This window comes from Mustela lutreola, chromosome 7 (genome assembly GCF_030435805.1).
Source record: "Mustela lutreola isolate mMusLut2 chromosome 7, mMusLut2.pri, whole genome shotgun sequence".
NCBI classification, from domain to species: Eukaryota; Metazoa; Chordata; class Mammalia; order Carnivora; family Mustelidae; genus Mustela; species Mustela lutreola.
In genome coordinates, this window is record NC_081296.1 from 27,133,922 (window position 1) to 27,148,115 (window position 14,194).

At 46.1% G+C, this 14,194-nt stretch overlaps 1 protein-coding gene across 7 annotated transcripts in view; it reads right to left on the reverse strand.

Moving 5' to 3' along the window:
* Window positions 1–14,194, reverse strand: part of APBA2 (amyloid beta precursor protein binding family A member 2) — a 243,046-nt gene that overhangs the window by 47,308 nt on the left and 181,544 nt on the right. For all 7 annotated transcript variants that reach the window (XM_059180195.1, XM_059180197.1, XM_059180198.1 and 4 more), the window contains one exon: window positions 117–197. In XM_059180195.1, coding sequence (XP_059036178.1) covers window positions 117–197 — 81 coding nt within the window. The remainder of the gene's footprint in view (window positions 1–116; window positions 198–14,194) is intronic.

Sequence of the window (14,194 nt, forward strand, 5' to 3'; positions counted from 1 at the left end):
TTCCAAGACACTGGCTGGGATAAGAACATGGTGGAAAGGGTGAGCAGACCATGGTGGTGTGGTAACTTCAATATTAGGAACTTAAACCACAACACTTATCCTTGGAAAAAAATTACCTCTGGGATGTTGTTATTGTCCACAGGTCCATTGAGATCAGAGCGCTGCTGCTTCCTCGGCTGCTCCAAGCCATTGCAAACCTGGAAACCAGAAAGTAAAAGATGAAGATGGTGCTTCTGTATGTTAGAGAAATAAACCAAGATATAATATGACACAATTTTATGAAATGCCCGTGTATGTATGTGCATGTATATGTGTATATGTGTCATTTAAACTCATCTGCAATTAATATGTATTCTTTTATATTTATAAAATGTTTTTGAATCATTTTTTTACCATCTGTCACCACACAACATGATTATAATATTATGCTTCACTTCTCTTATGCTTTACTTCTCTTATGCTTTACTTCTCATCTCCATGACTTATTTTATAACTTGATATTTGTACCTCTCAATCCCCTTACCCTATTTTGCCCATCACCACCCCCTTACTCTTTACCCATTGGAAACCACCAGTTTGTTCTCTGTATTTATGAGTCTGTTTTTGTTTGCTTGTTCATCTGTTCTGTCTTTTAGAGTCTACATATAAGTGAAAGTACATGATACTTGTCTTTCTCTCTCTGGCTTATTTCACTTAGCGTAATACCCTCCAGGTCCATCCATGTTGTAAATGGCAAGATATCATATTTTTTTTATGGCTGAGCTATGTTCCATTGTGTGTATGTAGGCCATATCGTCTTTCTCCATTTTTCTACTAATGGGTACTTGGACTGCTTCTATATCCTGGCTATTACAAATAATGCCACAATAAACATGGGGTGCATATATCTTTCCAAATTAGTGTTTTCATTTTCTTTGGGTAAACACCTAGCCATGGAATTACTGAACTATATGGTAGTTCTATTTTTTAATTTTTTGAGGAACCCCCATACTGTTTTCCACAGTGGTTGCATCAATTTATGTTTCCACCAGCATTGCAAAAGAATTCCCTTTCTCCACATCCTCCCAATGCTTGTTATTGCTTATCTCTTTTGACTTTAGCCATTCTGACACATATGGGGTGATATCTCACTGTAGTTTTCATTTGTATTTCCCTGATGCTGAGACATGGTGGACATTTTTTCATGTGCCCGTTGACCATCTGTCTGCCTTCTTTGGAGAAGTGTCTATTCATGTCTCTGCTCATTATTTAATTTTTTTTTCTTTTTTTTTTGGTGTTGAGTTGCATAACTTTATATCTATTTTAGGGATTAACTCCTTACTGGATATATCATTCATCAATATCTTCTGCTATTCAGTAGGTTGTCTTTTTGTTTTGTGGATGGCTTCCTTTGCTATGCAAAAGCTTTTTATTTTGATGAAGTCCTAACCATTTATTTTTACTTCTGTTTCCCTTGCCTCAGAAGATTTATCTAGAAAAATGGTGCTATGGCCAATGCCAAAGAAATTACTGCCTGTATTTTCTTCTAGGATTTTTTTGGTTTCAGGTCTCAAATTTAGGTCTTTAATTCATTTTGAGTTTATTTTTGTGTGTGGCGTAAGAAAGTGACCCAGTTTCCCTTTCTTTGCATATAGTCAGCTGTCCAGTTTTCCTAGCACCATTACTGAAGAGACTATCTTTCTCCTGTTTGTATTCTTGTCTCTATATTGTAGAATATTTGACCATACAAGGAGGGGCTTCTTTCTTTTTCTTTCTTAAGATTTTATTTATTTGACAGAGAGACACAGAACACAAGCAGTGGGAGCAGTAGGGGGAGAAGCAGGCTTCCCGCTGAGCCGGAGCCCCATGTGGGGCTTGATCCCAGGACCCTGGGATCATGACTCAAGCTGACGGCAGACACTTAACCCACTGAGGTGCCCCGAGGAGCTTATTTCTTGACTTTCTATTCTCTTTCATTGATCTGTGTGTCTCTTTTTGTGCCAGTACCCTACTGTTTTGATGACTATTGCCCTGTAGTCTATCTTGAAACCTGGGATTGTGATACCTCAAGTTTTTCTCTTCTTTCTCAAGATTGCTTTGACTATTTGGGGTCTTTTGTGTTTATGTACAAATTTTAGGATTATTTGTTCTAGTTTTATGAAAAATACTTTGGTATTTTGATAGGGATTGCACTGAATCTATAGATTGCTTTGTGTAGGGTGGACACTTTAACAACATCAATTTCCATTCTATGAGTATGATATGTCTTCCATTTGTTTGTGTCATCTTCATATTCTGAATCAGATTCTCTAATTTTATTATTTATTATTTGTTAATTGTGGTAAAACACACACATAACATTAAATTTACCATTTTATCCACTCTAAGTGGATGGTTTGGAGGCATTAAGTACATTAACATTCTGCAATTATCACCACCATCCCTCTCCAGAATTCTTTCCATCTTGCTCATCTCAAATTATATATGCATTAACCATTAATTCCCCATTACCCTCTCCCCCCAGACACTGGTTGTCTCTGTCCATTTAACATCTCCAGGAACCTCACATAAGTAGAATCTTATCTTTTTGTGACTGGCTGTTTCACTTAGCATGATGTCCTCAAGGTTCATCCATATTGTAACATGTATCATAATTTCCTGCCTTTTCAAGACTGAATAATACTCTTCTATTTGCATATACCCCATTTTATTTATCCATCCATCTAGTGACAGACACTTGGGTTGCTTCCTCCTTTTGGCTATTGTGAATAATGCTGCTCTGAACATGGGTACAAATATCTCTTAGAGTTCCTCTTTCAATTTTCTGGATATACACCCTTAAGAGGAATTGAATTGCAAGAGTATATTGTGATTTTATTTGTAATATTTGAGGAACCCCCATACTGTTTTACAGCAACTGTACGATTTTATATTCCCAGCAATATCCAAGAGTTTAAAATCATAGTTCTAAAAAACCTGAATTCTTAGTTTAATGCAAATTCTAAACTCTAGAATCTAAACTTGTTGGTTAATGCAAATTAGTCAATCTACTACTAAGGAAAACAAAATGTTCCAAGGACATGTCATAAGTCTTCTCTTAAAGAGGACATCAAACCAAAATCTCAAATTTTAACAAAATTTAAAGTTTGAGTATCTCTATATGGTGCTTTGCACCATCCAGAATGTAGAGTCCAGATCCATAGCACCAAAATCACTCTACAAACCCCAAGGGAGGTTTTAGTAAGCCATCATGCGAAGTTTCAGAACTTTCTGGAAATAAATTATCAAGCAGTAACAATATAATGATGATGATGAGATTAATGATAAGTTATACTTACAAATAAATAAATTTATATTATAAATATATACTACACTCATGTTTACATAGAAATAATTAATTTACACTATTTCCACTCTTGCTTTACAGCTTACAAGATTGAGGCTTCAGGTGTTGGAGATAATAGCTAGGTTCCCACAGGTCTAGATGGCATAGCAAGATGTTGCTGCTGGTTTTCTTCCTTGTCTAGACTGTTACTGTTGTGTTCCTTGATGTCATTCAGTCTCTCTGGCAGGGCTAGAGAAGAATGAAGGGACATGGGCCCACCCTCCTGGTACTGATGACACCTAGAAGACCACGGATTCCTAGCTGAGCATCCCCTTCGTGACTACAAACACTACTACATCTCAAAGGCAGGGATGGGGGGTGAGTGGGGAGTCTAGGGATGGCTCGGATAGGAGGTGGGAAAAATGGGGCTGGGCTTCAAGCATGGGGAAGGTTGAGCACAGAGGAAGAAAGGAGGGAATCACCATATACCAAGAAAAATTTAAAACTCAAGCTACAGGAAGAAATGAGGCTTTCCTGAAACAGAGGGGAAGCATAGCTGCAGCTGGGGCTCAGGAAGTTCTGATGTTGGTTGGTCTCTGCTTCCTTTGCTGGAAGCCCAAAGAACTGTCTGCACCCCAAGCCCTGTGAACTCTCAGATAATTCACATGGGTCCTGGTTTCATCCTGCTGTCCCAGTATGCCCCAAGGCAGGGCTCTGGGGCTCAGGCAGGTCTGGGAACACTGGCATGCTCCTCGGTCCTTCCTAGCCCTCTTTCTGGGAGCTGAACCCATCCTTTCCTAGAGGAGAGGACTGTGATTCATCTAGGGTCTCCACTTCATTAGAACCCGTTCTGACCAAGCTGAGTGGACAGTGCCCCTTCTTGTAGGGCTGAGGATGACTTGGCAATGACTCCTGCCAGGGTCCTCAGGGAGCCAGGATGGTTTCCCAGTCTCTGAGTTAAGTCTTCCCTCTGCTTCCTTGGCTCTGCACCTCCCTTTGTGGCCAAAGTAGACCAGGCAATATCTCCTAAAGAGTACAACGGGAACTCTTACTTCAAACGCTATTCCCATCCACCTTTATTAAACCCAAATTTGCCACATCCTCCCAGAAAACCTTCTGTTGTCTTATACTCTTGGCTATTTCAAGGTCTATTTAGAGCACATCTGTGTTTTCCCTCTTGTTTGAAAGAGTTCTAATCTGGTGACTTTTCCTAGGCTGAGTTCACGGACTTCATTTCTGGAAGGCCTGCACCATCTTACCAAATGCTGGATGGATAACAGTCATCTCCAAAATGCCTAAAGAAACAAACCAGCCAACTGATGGATGAAAATGGGTCAACCACACTTTTTATAGACTGAATTTGTCCCCACCAATTTCATATATTGAAGCCTAACCTTCAAGGAGAAGGGCATTTGGTATATAATTCATATTAGATGAGCTGGTAAGGATGGGAGCCTCATGAACAGGAGCCCCCTGAGAGCTCCCTCACTCCCTCCACCATGTGAGGACACAGCCAGAAGGCTCTGGCTGTGAACCAGGAAGTGGCCCCTCACCAGATACCAGATCTTCTGGGGCCTTGATCTTGGACTTCCTGCCTCCACAACTGTGAGAATAAATGTCTGTTGTTTATAAGCACCCCGTCTATGGTATTTTTGTTATAGCAACCCAAATGGACTAAGATAACACCACATCTACAAATATTACAGCTTGGGGTGGAATCTACATTTTCTGCCACGAATGTAGGGCAACAGACTCTCGTCAGGGCACCAGATGCATTGCGGGAAAAGGCCATGTCGGCCCTGTTGTTCATCTTACATGGGTTCAAGAGGGGTCCCTCTGGGGGAGGCAGCCCCCACCGGGTGAGGGCTTGGGTAGGGAGCAGAGGCTGGGTGCTGTGCCCTCATGCTCATCCTTGGAACGCCTGGCATGGAGCCACAGCACGTGGTGACCATGGGCAATACAGGGTCTGAGATCCACTTATAACAGAGATTTCTCCCCAGAGCTTCTACAGTCTCGACCCTTTCCTCCATGTCAGCGTTTTCTCCAGTCATCACCATGACAACCACGTCTCATCATCAACAGCCGGGGCTGTTTTCAGAGAGGTGGGCTTGGGAGAGCCCATCTGGCACTCCGATTTTCATCTCGAGGGCAAGGCGGGGGCGCGCTTGGCAGCATGGGATGCAGCATCTGAAATTAACATCATAGAGGCCCACGTGGGTTGGGGGTTCCCAGCATCTCAGCAGAAGATGCTCTCTCACCCTTCTGGGTACCCCCAAACCACAGCAGGCAGCCACACCTCAGCAAGAGAGGCCAGCCAGGATACCTGAGTCCTTCTCAGCCAACAGGGAAGCAGCCCAGCACTGAGGGCTGTTCTTGACGCTCTGGGGCTGGAAGCCGCACCAAGGGAGAAGGATGGTGAGTGAAACTGGGAAGTGAAATCTAGCGGGAGGAAATGGGGCAGGAACCCCTTGCTGGCACCCTGAGAACAGAACAGAAATGTGTGGCAGAGACTGGTCAGGCCATGCCAGAACCAGGGACAGCTGTTCAGGGTTCAGGATGATTTGTCTGTAATAAAAATATATTCATCTGAATAAATTGCTCTAATAAGTATCTTGGCTCCAGTTGGTGAAGCCAGAGCTAGGATTTTTTTTTAAGTGTCAATTTAGATTTTGTCTGCTTGATTAAATGGAAAATACAGCAACGTAACCCACATGGCTTGACAAGAAACAACAGCAAACAAGCACGCCCGCCCTCACGCCATCTGTAATAAACACCAAACATTCCCAAGCAGTCTCCTGAATGACAAGCACGTTAGTGACACACGGAGGGACAGAGCGCCAGCTCAAAGCCGGGCAAGCCACAAGCTTCACATTGAACTATGCTGTCTCCCTTCACATGTGACTCCTTGTCAGACACATTCCAGGCTTACAGACAGCTCAGTTCAGTGACAGCCTTCTCTGGGAATCATCTGCTCCCTGTTCGCAAAGACATCAGACATTGAGCAAAGCTGCCTTCCTCTGTCCCACATGGCCGGGGTCAGCCGGGACCCACGGCCTGCTGGGGGCTCATGGAGAGCCGCCCTGAGAGTGTCAGCCTCGGTGGGCTGACTGAAGGTCTGCCTATTGCGTCCTGAACATATTTCACAAGCCCTTCAACCTGTCCCCTGACAGGCGGGTGGCTCAGAAAAATGACAATATTGTTCTTTTTCTTCTGCCCCTCTTAGAATTCTGATCACTCGTATGACATTTGTCTGGAGGAGAATGAGAGCTTAGGGATGAAGTATTTATTCTTATAATAGTCATCCCCATGGGGGTGATCATATCTTTTTGAAGCCAATCTGTGGCTTCAAAGAATCATGACAAGGTCCATTAGGGAAACCAGCCAGTCAGTCTATCTTTTAACATCTCCAGGCGGGCCTGTGAACAGGAGGGTTAAGGAGAGTCTCTCTCCCCACACTCTCTCCATCCCCTGTCCAGATATTTCATGAAACATACCAATACTAAACAATTCTGCATCCTCTGTCCAAGGCTCAAGCTTAACTGCATGTCCTCTTGTTATTTACTCCATCTGGCAGCCCTACCTGGAGCCTGAGAGACCGCCACCTGCACTGAGCTCCCCCAGGGCACACTCAGGGCCTGGCCTAGTTCTCTGCAACCGGTTTGCTAAAACCTCCCCTACCACTGACCACCACGACCACCTAGCATGTCCTTGACTTTGTCCTTCACTAACCCTAACCCTAACCCTTCACTGGTGCCTGGGGTGCTTGGCCCAGCATTTCAGAGCAGAAGTGAATTTTCCTAAACGGCCCCCTGCATTTCAATCCCTTATGAAGCACTGTCCAAAGGCTGCACCCAGGGTGCCTGAATGGCTCAGTTGGTTAAGTGCCTGCCTTCGGCTCAGGTCATGCATGATCCTAGGGTCCTGGGATCGAGTCCCACACCGGGCTCCCTGCTCTGCAGGGAGTCTGCTTCTCCCTCTGCCTCTCCTCCCACTCGTTCTCTCAATCTCTCTCTCAAATAAATACATCTTTGAAAAAATCTATTAAAAAAAAAAAAAAAAGGTCACATCCATATGACTGGTCCCAAGCAAGCAACTTGGGTGTCTTACACTGAGGCCCCAAAAACACATACAACAAAAATCTTGACCAGGGAAATCTCCCCATCTAGTGTGGCACAGCTCACCAGCCCTGCTGGCTTTAGACACTCTGTGGGGCAAGCCGGAGAACAAACAAATACATATATGAACAACGGCAGTTCCTGTGTGATCCAGCCTGAGGGGCCTAAGAGGGGAGCCCCAAGGCTGAACCATTAAAGGCTTGGGGGTGGTTCGATCTTTCTCATCTGAGCACAACCAGGACCCTAGTACATGGCTGGGGGAAATGTAAAATGTTGAGCCGTGGTGGACAACAGCATGGGAGTCCTCAGGAAGTTACACACTGAATGCCCATGTGATCCAGGAACGCCACCCCACAGAGGGCTGAAAACAGCTATTTACACAAAATCTTGTACCTGAATGTTAGTGGCAGCCTCATTTATAACAGTTAAAAGGCAGAAACCACCTCAGTGTCTGTCAAAAACTGAATGGATGAACAAAGGATGGTGTATCCCTTCCATGGACTATCACTCAGCCAGGAAAAGGAATGAGGTCCTGACACGTGCTAGGACATGGGGGAACCCTGAAAACAGCGTGCCAAGTAAAAGAAGCCAGGCGCAAAAGGTCACATACTGTGTGATCCCATTTAGATGCAAATGTCCGGAAACAGGCAAATTTGTACCCAGAGACAGCAGGTTTGTCTTTGGCAGGGGTTGGAGGGGGAGGGGAGAATGAAGAGTGACTGCTGAGGAATAAGCATGAGCTCTCCCTTTAGGGGGATGAAAATGCTCTGGAACCAAATAGAGGTGCTTGCACAACCCTGCACTAAATGTCGTCAAACCCTACACATTAAAATGATCAAAATAGTCGATTTTATTTTATGTGTATATATCGCTACAGTTTAAAAATAATATGGATAGGTATCTGGGTGGCTCAGTTGGTTAAGCATCTGACTCTTGACTTCGGCTGGGGTCCCAGCAGGGAATCCACTGAAGTATTTCTCTCCCTCTCCCTCTGCCCCTCCCTTGTTCTTGCGCGTGCTCTCTCTCTCTCCAATAGATAAATAAATCTTTAAAAGTTATTTTTAAACAATGTGGAAAGAATGAATAACCAGAGCCCTTTAAGAACCTAAGACTTACCACCCCCTACCTGTAATACTCACTTTAGTTTAGCTGAAGGTCACCCACCAGCTTGTGGAGGACTAAGCCTCTCCTTGGACACAAAGGCCAAGGGAAGGAGGTGGGTTGTCCAGGTGGCACAGAGGCTCTTCCCTCCTAGTCACCTGCATCACACATCAGAGTATTACACTTGGATTCAGTTGTGGAAAAGAAGGGGGTTCCAACTCTTTTTTTTTTTTTTTAAGATTTTATTTATTTATTTGACAGAGAGAGATCACAAGTAGACAGAGAGGCAGGCAGAGAGAGAGAGAGAGAGAGGGAAGCAAGCTCACTGCTGAGCAGAGAGCCCGATGCGGGACTCGATCCCAGGACCCCGAGATCATGACCTGAGCCGGAGGCAGCAGCTTAACCCACTGAGCCACCCAGGCACCCAAGGGAGTTCCAACTCTTTTTTTTTTTTTTTTAAGATTTTATTTATTTATTTGACAGAGAGAAAGATCACAAGTAGGCAGAGAGGCAGGCAGAGAGAGGGGGAAGCAGGCTCCCTGCTGAGCAGAAAGCCTGATGCGGGGCTTGATCCCGGAACCCTGAGATCATGACCTGAGTTGAAGGCAGAGGCTTAACCCACTGGGCCACCCAGGCATCCCGGGGGTTCCACTTATTAAAGCAAAGCATGCTATGGAACTAAGGAGTCTTCCATTTGGTTTGGTTCGGTTCTCAAAGGAAGAAACCGACACCACCCCCTTTCTAAATCTGTGGCTGGGGAGCCACAGGTTCCACAGGTTGGCAGCAAACACGGGCATCTTTTCCCATCCTGCCAACTTAAAGGTGAGAAGCCTTGTGTGAGCAGAGTTTAATGACAGCAGCTCTCCAGAGCAGAAGAATGGTCTCTTGGCCTTGTGGCAGGCTCTTGCATTCTCCTGGGAGACCTGAGGCCCCTCCCACCTAGCCTAGAGCCCAGCACTCACATTCTGGGAAAGCTAGCTTGACATCTGATAAATGAAGGCAACGAAGGTGCATAAGTCAAAAGGAAATCAAATGATCAATACTAAGTCAATGTTAGAATTCCATTTCCTGGGGCGTTTTTCTATATTGGACTTGTAGTCATCTAAAGAGGTCGCTGTTCCCAATATGGAATTGCTGTGACCAGCTCTCTGTTCTAACATGAGGACTTCTCTCTCTTGGTCAATACTATTAGTCCTAAGTAATAAAAAACTCAATTGAACTGCCTAAACCTGTAAACACTAACACAAAGTCCTATGATTCATAATTTGAAAAATACATTTAGCCAGCTATATGTAAAGAAGATACCAATGACCCAGTTAGCTTCTACAAATCTACCTGTTCAACTTCTATGATTATACAATGTAGAATATTTGGTTTTCCTAACACTAAGGATAAGAAGAGAGAGTCGAACTAGCTGTTATTTTTAAAAATATTCTTATTTATGTATTTGAGAGAGAGACAGAGAGAGAGAGAGAGAACAAGCACAGGGAAAGGCAGAGGGATAAGCAGACTCCCCAATGAGTGGGGAGCCTGACACAGGGCTTGATCCTAAGACCCCAAGATCATGACCTGAGATGAAATCAACGGTCAGCCACTTGACTGAGCCACCCAGGTGCCCCAGAACTAGCTGTTATTTTAATGATATATTTGACAATACATTTTTATTTGAATGATACCAACAAAGTAGGACCTCAACAATCTTACTTAACGATGAACAGATCCACTGCTTTGTGACCATGCACAACAGTCACCACAGGGCCAAAGGAGTGCAGTCCACTCATCTCTACTGTGACTACACCAGACTGGTTTTGATTGGCCCAGAATGTGTGTGTGTGTCAGGGGAGGGAGGTGTCTGATACTGGTTACATGGGCTCAGATTGGCTCGACTTGGTTTTAGATGATTCAAATTGGCTCAGGCCAATAAACAGGCCAAGAGCCCTTTTTCTTTTCCTTTTTTTTTTTTTAATAGTCATAAGCATACATAAAATGTATCATTTCAACCATTTTTTAAAAGATTATTTATTTGAGAGCAAGAGAGAGCGCAAGAGCAGAGTGAGGGGCAGAGGGAGAAGCAGATTCCTCACTGAGCAGGGAGCCGGATGCAGGGCTCAATCCCAGGTCTCCAGGATCATGACCTGAGCAACAAAGGCAGATGCTCAGCCAACTGACCTATCCAGGAGCCCCCCTTTCCATCATTTTTAAGTGGACAGGTAAGTAGGCATGAAATACATTCACACTGTTGTGCAACCCATTATCACTATCTACCCACAGAACTTTTCATCTTCCCTAACAGAAACTCTGCACCCATTAAACACTAACTCCCCATTCCTGCTTCCCCAGCCCCTGGCAGCCAGCATTCCACTCTCTGTCTCTCTGAATTTAATTCCTCCAGGACCCTCACATGAGGGGAATCATACAGGATTTGTCTTTTTGGGACTGGATTATTTCACTGAGCATAGTGGCCTCAAGGTGCATCCGTGTTGTGACAGACGTCAGAATTTCCTTCCTTTTTCGGGCTGAATAATATTCCACGTAAAAGTCTTTCCTTCTGGTTTTTGTTGTTGTTGTTGTTGTTTAAGATTCTAGTTATTTGAGTGAGAGAATGGGGGCTGGGGGAGAGAGCAGAGTAAGCAGGAGAAGAAGCAGGCTCCCCAATGAGTAGCGAGCCTGATGTGGGACCCGATCACAGGACCCTGAGATCATGACCTGAGCCAAATGCAGACACTTTACTAATAGCCATCCAGGCACCCCCAAAATTCTTTTCTTTTGTGCTTTATGACTATCAGTGTGGCACAGAAGAAAAAAACGATGCTCCTACCAATATGGAAAAAAATTACCACGCTGTGGTCTCTGAATATGGGCCAAATTGCCCATAGTTTAGATGACTTGGCATTCTTCAGATTCATTCATTTTGTTTCATTCTTCTTGGCATTTAAAAGAGGGCTGGAGATTAAATATTAGGCAAGAATAACCTTGGGCAGCAATTTCACTCCACAATATCTCTCATAAATTGCAAATTCAATTCCACAAAAAGAGCCTTGACCTGATACTGGTCTTGTTCCTGGAGCAGGTTTTAAGGACTGGTGAGTGGCTAGATCACCTGTCTTCTCTTGAAGATTAACATTCATGTTTCTTGACGTGACTAGTGAGCTATCTTTATATGCTTGGGCCCCAATAAATGAATGAATGATTGAAGCAGGTGACAGACCACAGAGAGGCAGAGCTTCTATTTTCAATGACTAGGGGTCATTTCAATAAGCAGGGGTGCGTGGATGGCTCAGGTGGTTGAACACCTGACTCTTGGTTTTGGGTCAGGTCATGATCTCAGGGCTGTGACATCGAGCCCCGTGCTGGTCTCCATGCTCAGTGCAGAGTCTGCTGGGATACTGTCTCTCCCTCTCCCCCCTGCCACTCCCCCCTGATCTCGCTCTTCTTCTAAGATAAACAAATCTTTAGAGAGAGAGAGAGAGAGAGAAAGGAAGCAGCAGCGGGAGTGATCAAAAGATCCCAGAAGCACCCAGACACCTGGCATGGGTGTGGCATGGTCCAGGTCTAAGCCTGTCTGACGAAGACACTCGGGCAGGTGAGTCTGTGTTAGCAGCATCATGGTCAAAGTCAGCAGACCCAGAAACTCTGGGAAGGAAAGTTAGGGACAGATGTCTCCCCGTTGTCACCAAGGGCTGATTTGAGGGGAAGCAAGAGGCTCAAAGGCTGAGTGGGGAGTGTTGGGGTAGGAGTAGGGCTGCACTAGGATTCAGTGTGGGCAAACAAGTCTTAAATCAGAGGCCACTTGCAAGTATCTGGGCCAAGGAAGAGGAAGGCTGGCCAAGGAGGGTGAATGGGCAACCTCCCCAAACAGTAACGTTCCTCCAGCCTTACAATGTGCCAAGCTTCTGTACCGAGCAGCAGCCCCACGTCCAGAGTCCATTTCAGGCTCACTGACCTAACCCTTGTGGCCCGACTGCTGTCACAGCAGGACAAGGTGCCTGACTGTGGGGGCAGGTCCAGCGGTGTTTTGGCACCAAAGACGGCATATGGCATCTCAGTCAATGTCTCTTCAATGGAGACAGGAACTAGACGCAAGCCTGGACCACGTGCTCCTGACTGAAACCAGAGGAGCCAGACTGGGAGATTTTGGAAGCCCATTTCCAAACATCCTTCAGCTCCAGCAGTCTGTAACTGGGCTTGGTCTCAAGCAGAGAGAGATCAGCTTCTCTGGTATGACAGTGGAATCAGCAAACAATCCTGGACCTGGCAACTTCTGGAGTTCACCCGCGCCCTGGGGCACCATTCTGTCCCACACCTCCTTCTCGAAGTTTCTGAGATGTGCTTCATGTTCCTAAATTGCCTGTGGTGTTATCCACATAGGATTGGGAGGCAGTCTTTGTTCGCCTCCTGTTACGATAGTCCCGTGACCTCTTAAGTAACTAACTAGCCTTGGCCAAGATCTGGATGCTTTGGGTTGACCACCCCATGGTGGCCACGGCCACATGGTCCCACCTCAGGAGAGGATCCCACGAGTGACATTACATGTCTCTGAATCTCATGTTCAGCCATGTGGCCTTTCTCCCTGAACAGAAGATGTTTCTAAAAATTCCTCCGTGGAGCCTTGCGCTTCCTAGGCAATGTCACGTGACAAAGCAGTTTTGTCAGCCGGCTGCGTCTCAAGCCGCTGGGACATGCGAGGGACTGTGGGAGGTGCCGCAGGGGCCTGAGGAGGGGAGCTGGGTGTGGGCCGACTCGCCGACTCGCCGCCTCGGTCCCGCACCCAGTCCCCTCCGGTTCCCCCAGATCTGCCCAAGACGCTCATGGCTGGCAAACGGGCGTGACTTGGGACAATGCGATTCAGTTTAAGCCCCACCCATGCTGGGCCTCCTTTCCCTGTTTGCAACTCCTTGGGTCCCTCCCTTCTTGTCCTTACAGACACTGCCCATTTACCTCCTTCGGTTCCCACATGTGACCCTGTGCACTTACAGCCCATCAGAGCAGCACGGGGGCTTCCCAGCAAGGCCTCCCTTAGCAGCCATGTTGTGTTTGGCCTTCCAGATGCCCCTGCCCCTAAGCTCCCTCCTGGCTTTCCCCTCCCAACTAATGGGCCTTCTCCCTCCCTTGTCACCATCATCATCCCACGTCCTGCCCCCCGCCCTGGCTCTCTTTCAGGGCTTTCAGCCCCCATCACAATCCCAGCCCCCAGGCCCCTCCATGTTCAGCCTCTCCTGGTTGGCTCATTTCCCAAGCCCCCCTCCAATCTCTGCAAAGACCCAGAACCTCTTGGCTCATCACCCCTGCTGCAGCCAGTCCCTCTCCAGAGCACCCAGCCCCACCTTGACTGGGAGGTTTCTGTGTGTCTATCTCCCTCTAGAATGAGGTTTGCAGCGAGGGCTTACGTCATTTTAAATCTTTGCACCCCCACTGCCTGGCACGTTGTAGGTGCCAAGACGCATGGGCTGTTGGGGAAGGAAGGCAGGTGCCAGCAGCCCAGGGAATCCGAGCGGCCTGGCTAGGGACAGTCAGCTTCGAAGGAGAGTGGGAGTTATGTGCAGAAACTCCAGATTGAGGAGAAGGCCATTTGGGATTAGTGAGAGACCGGTGGCCCAGAGCCCAGCTCATCTGCCCAGAAAGTGGAGTTCTCAATTTCCTATAGGAACGCAGTGTGGGAAACCAGAGCAGCCCT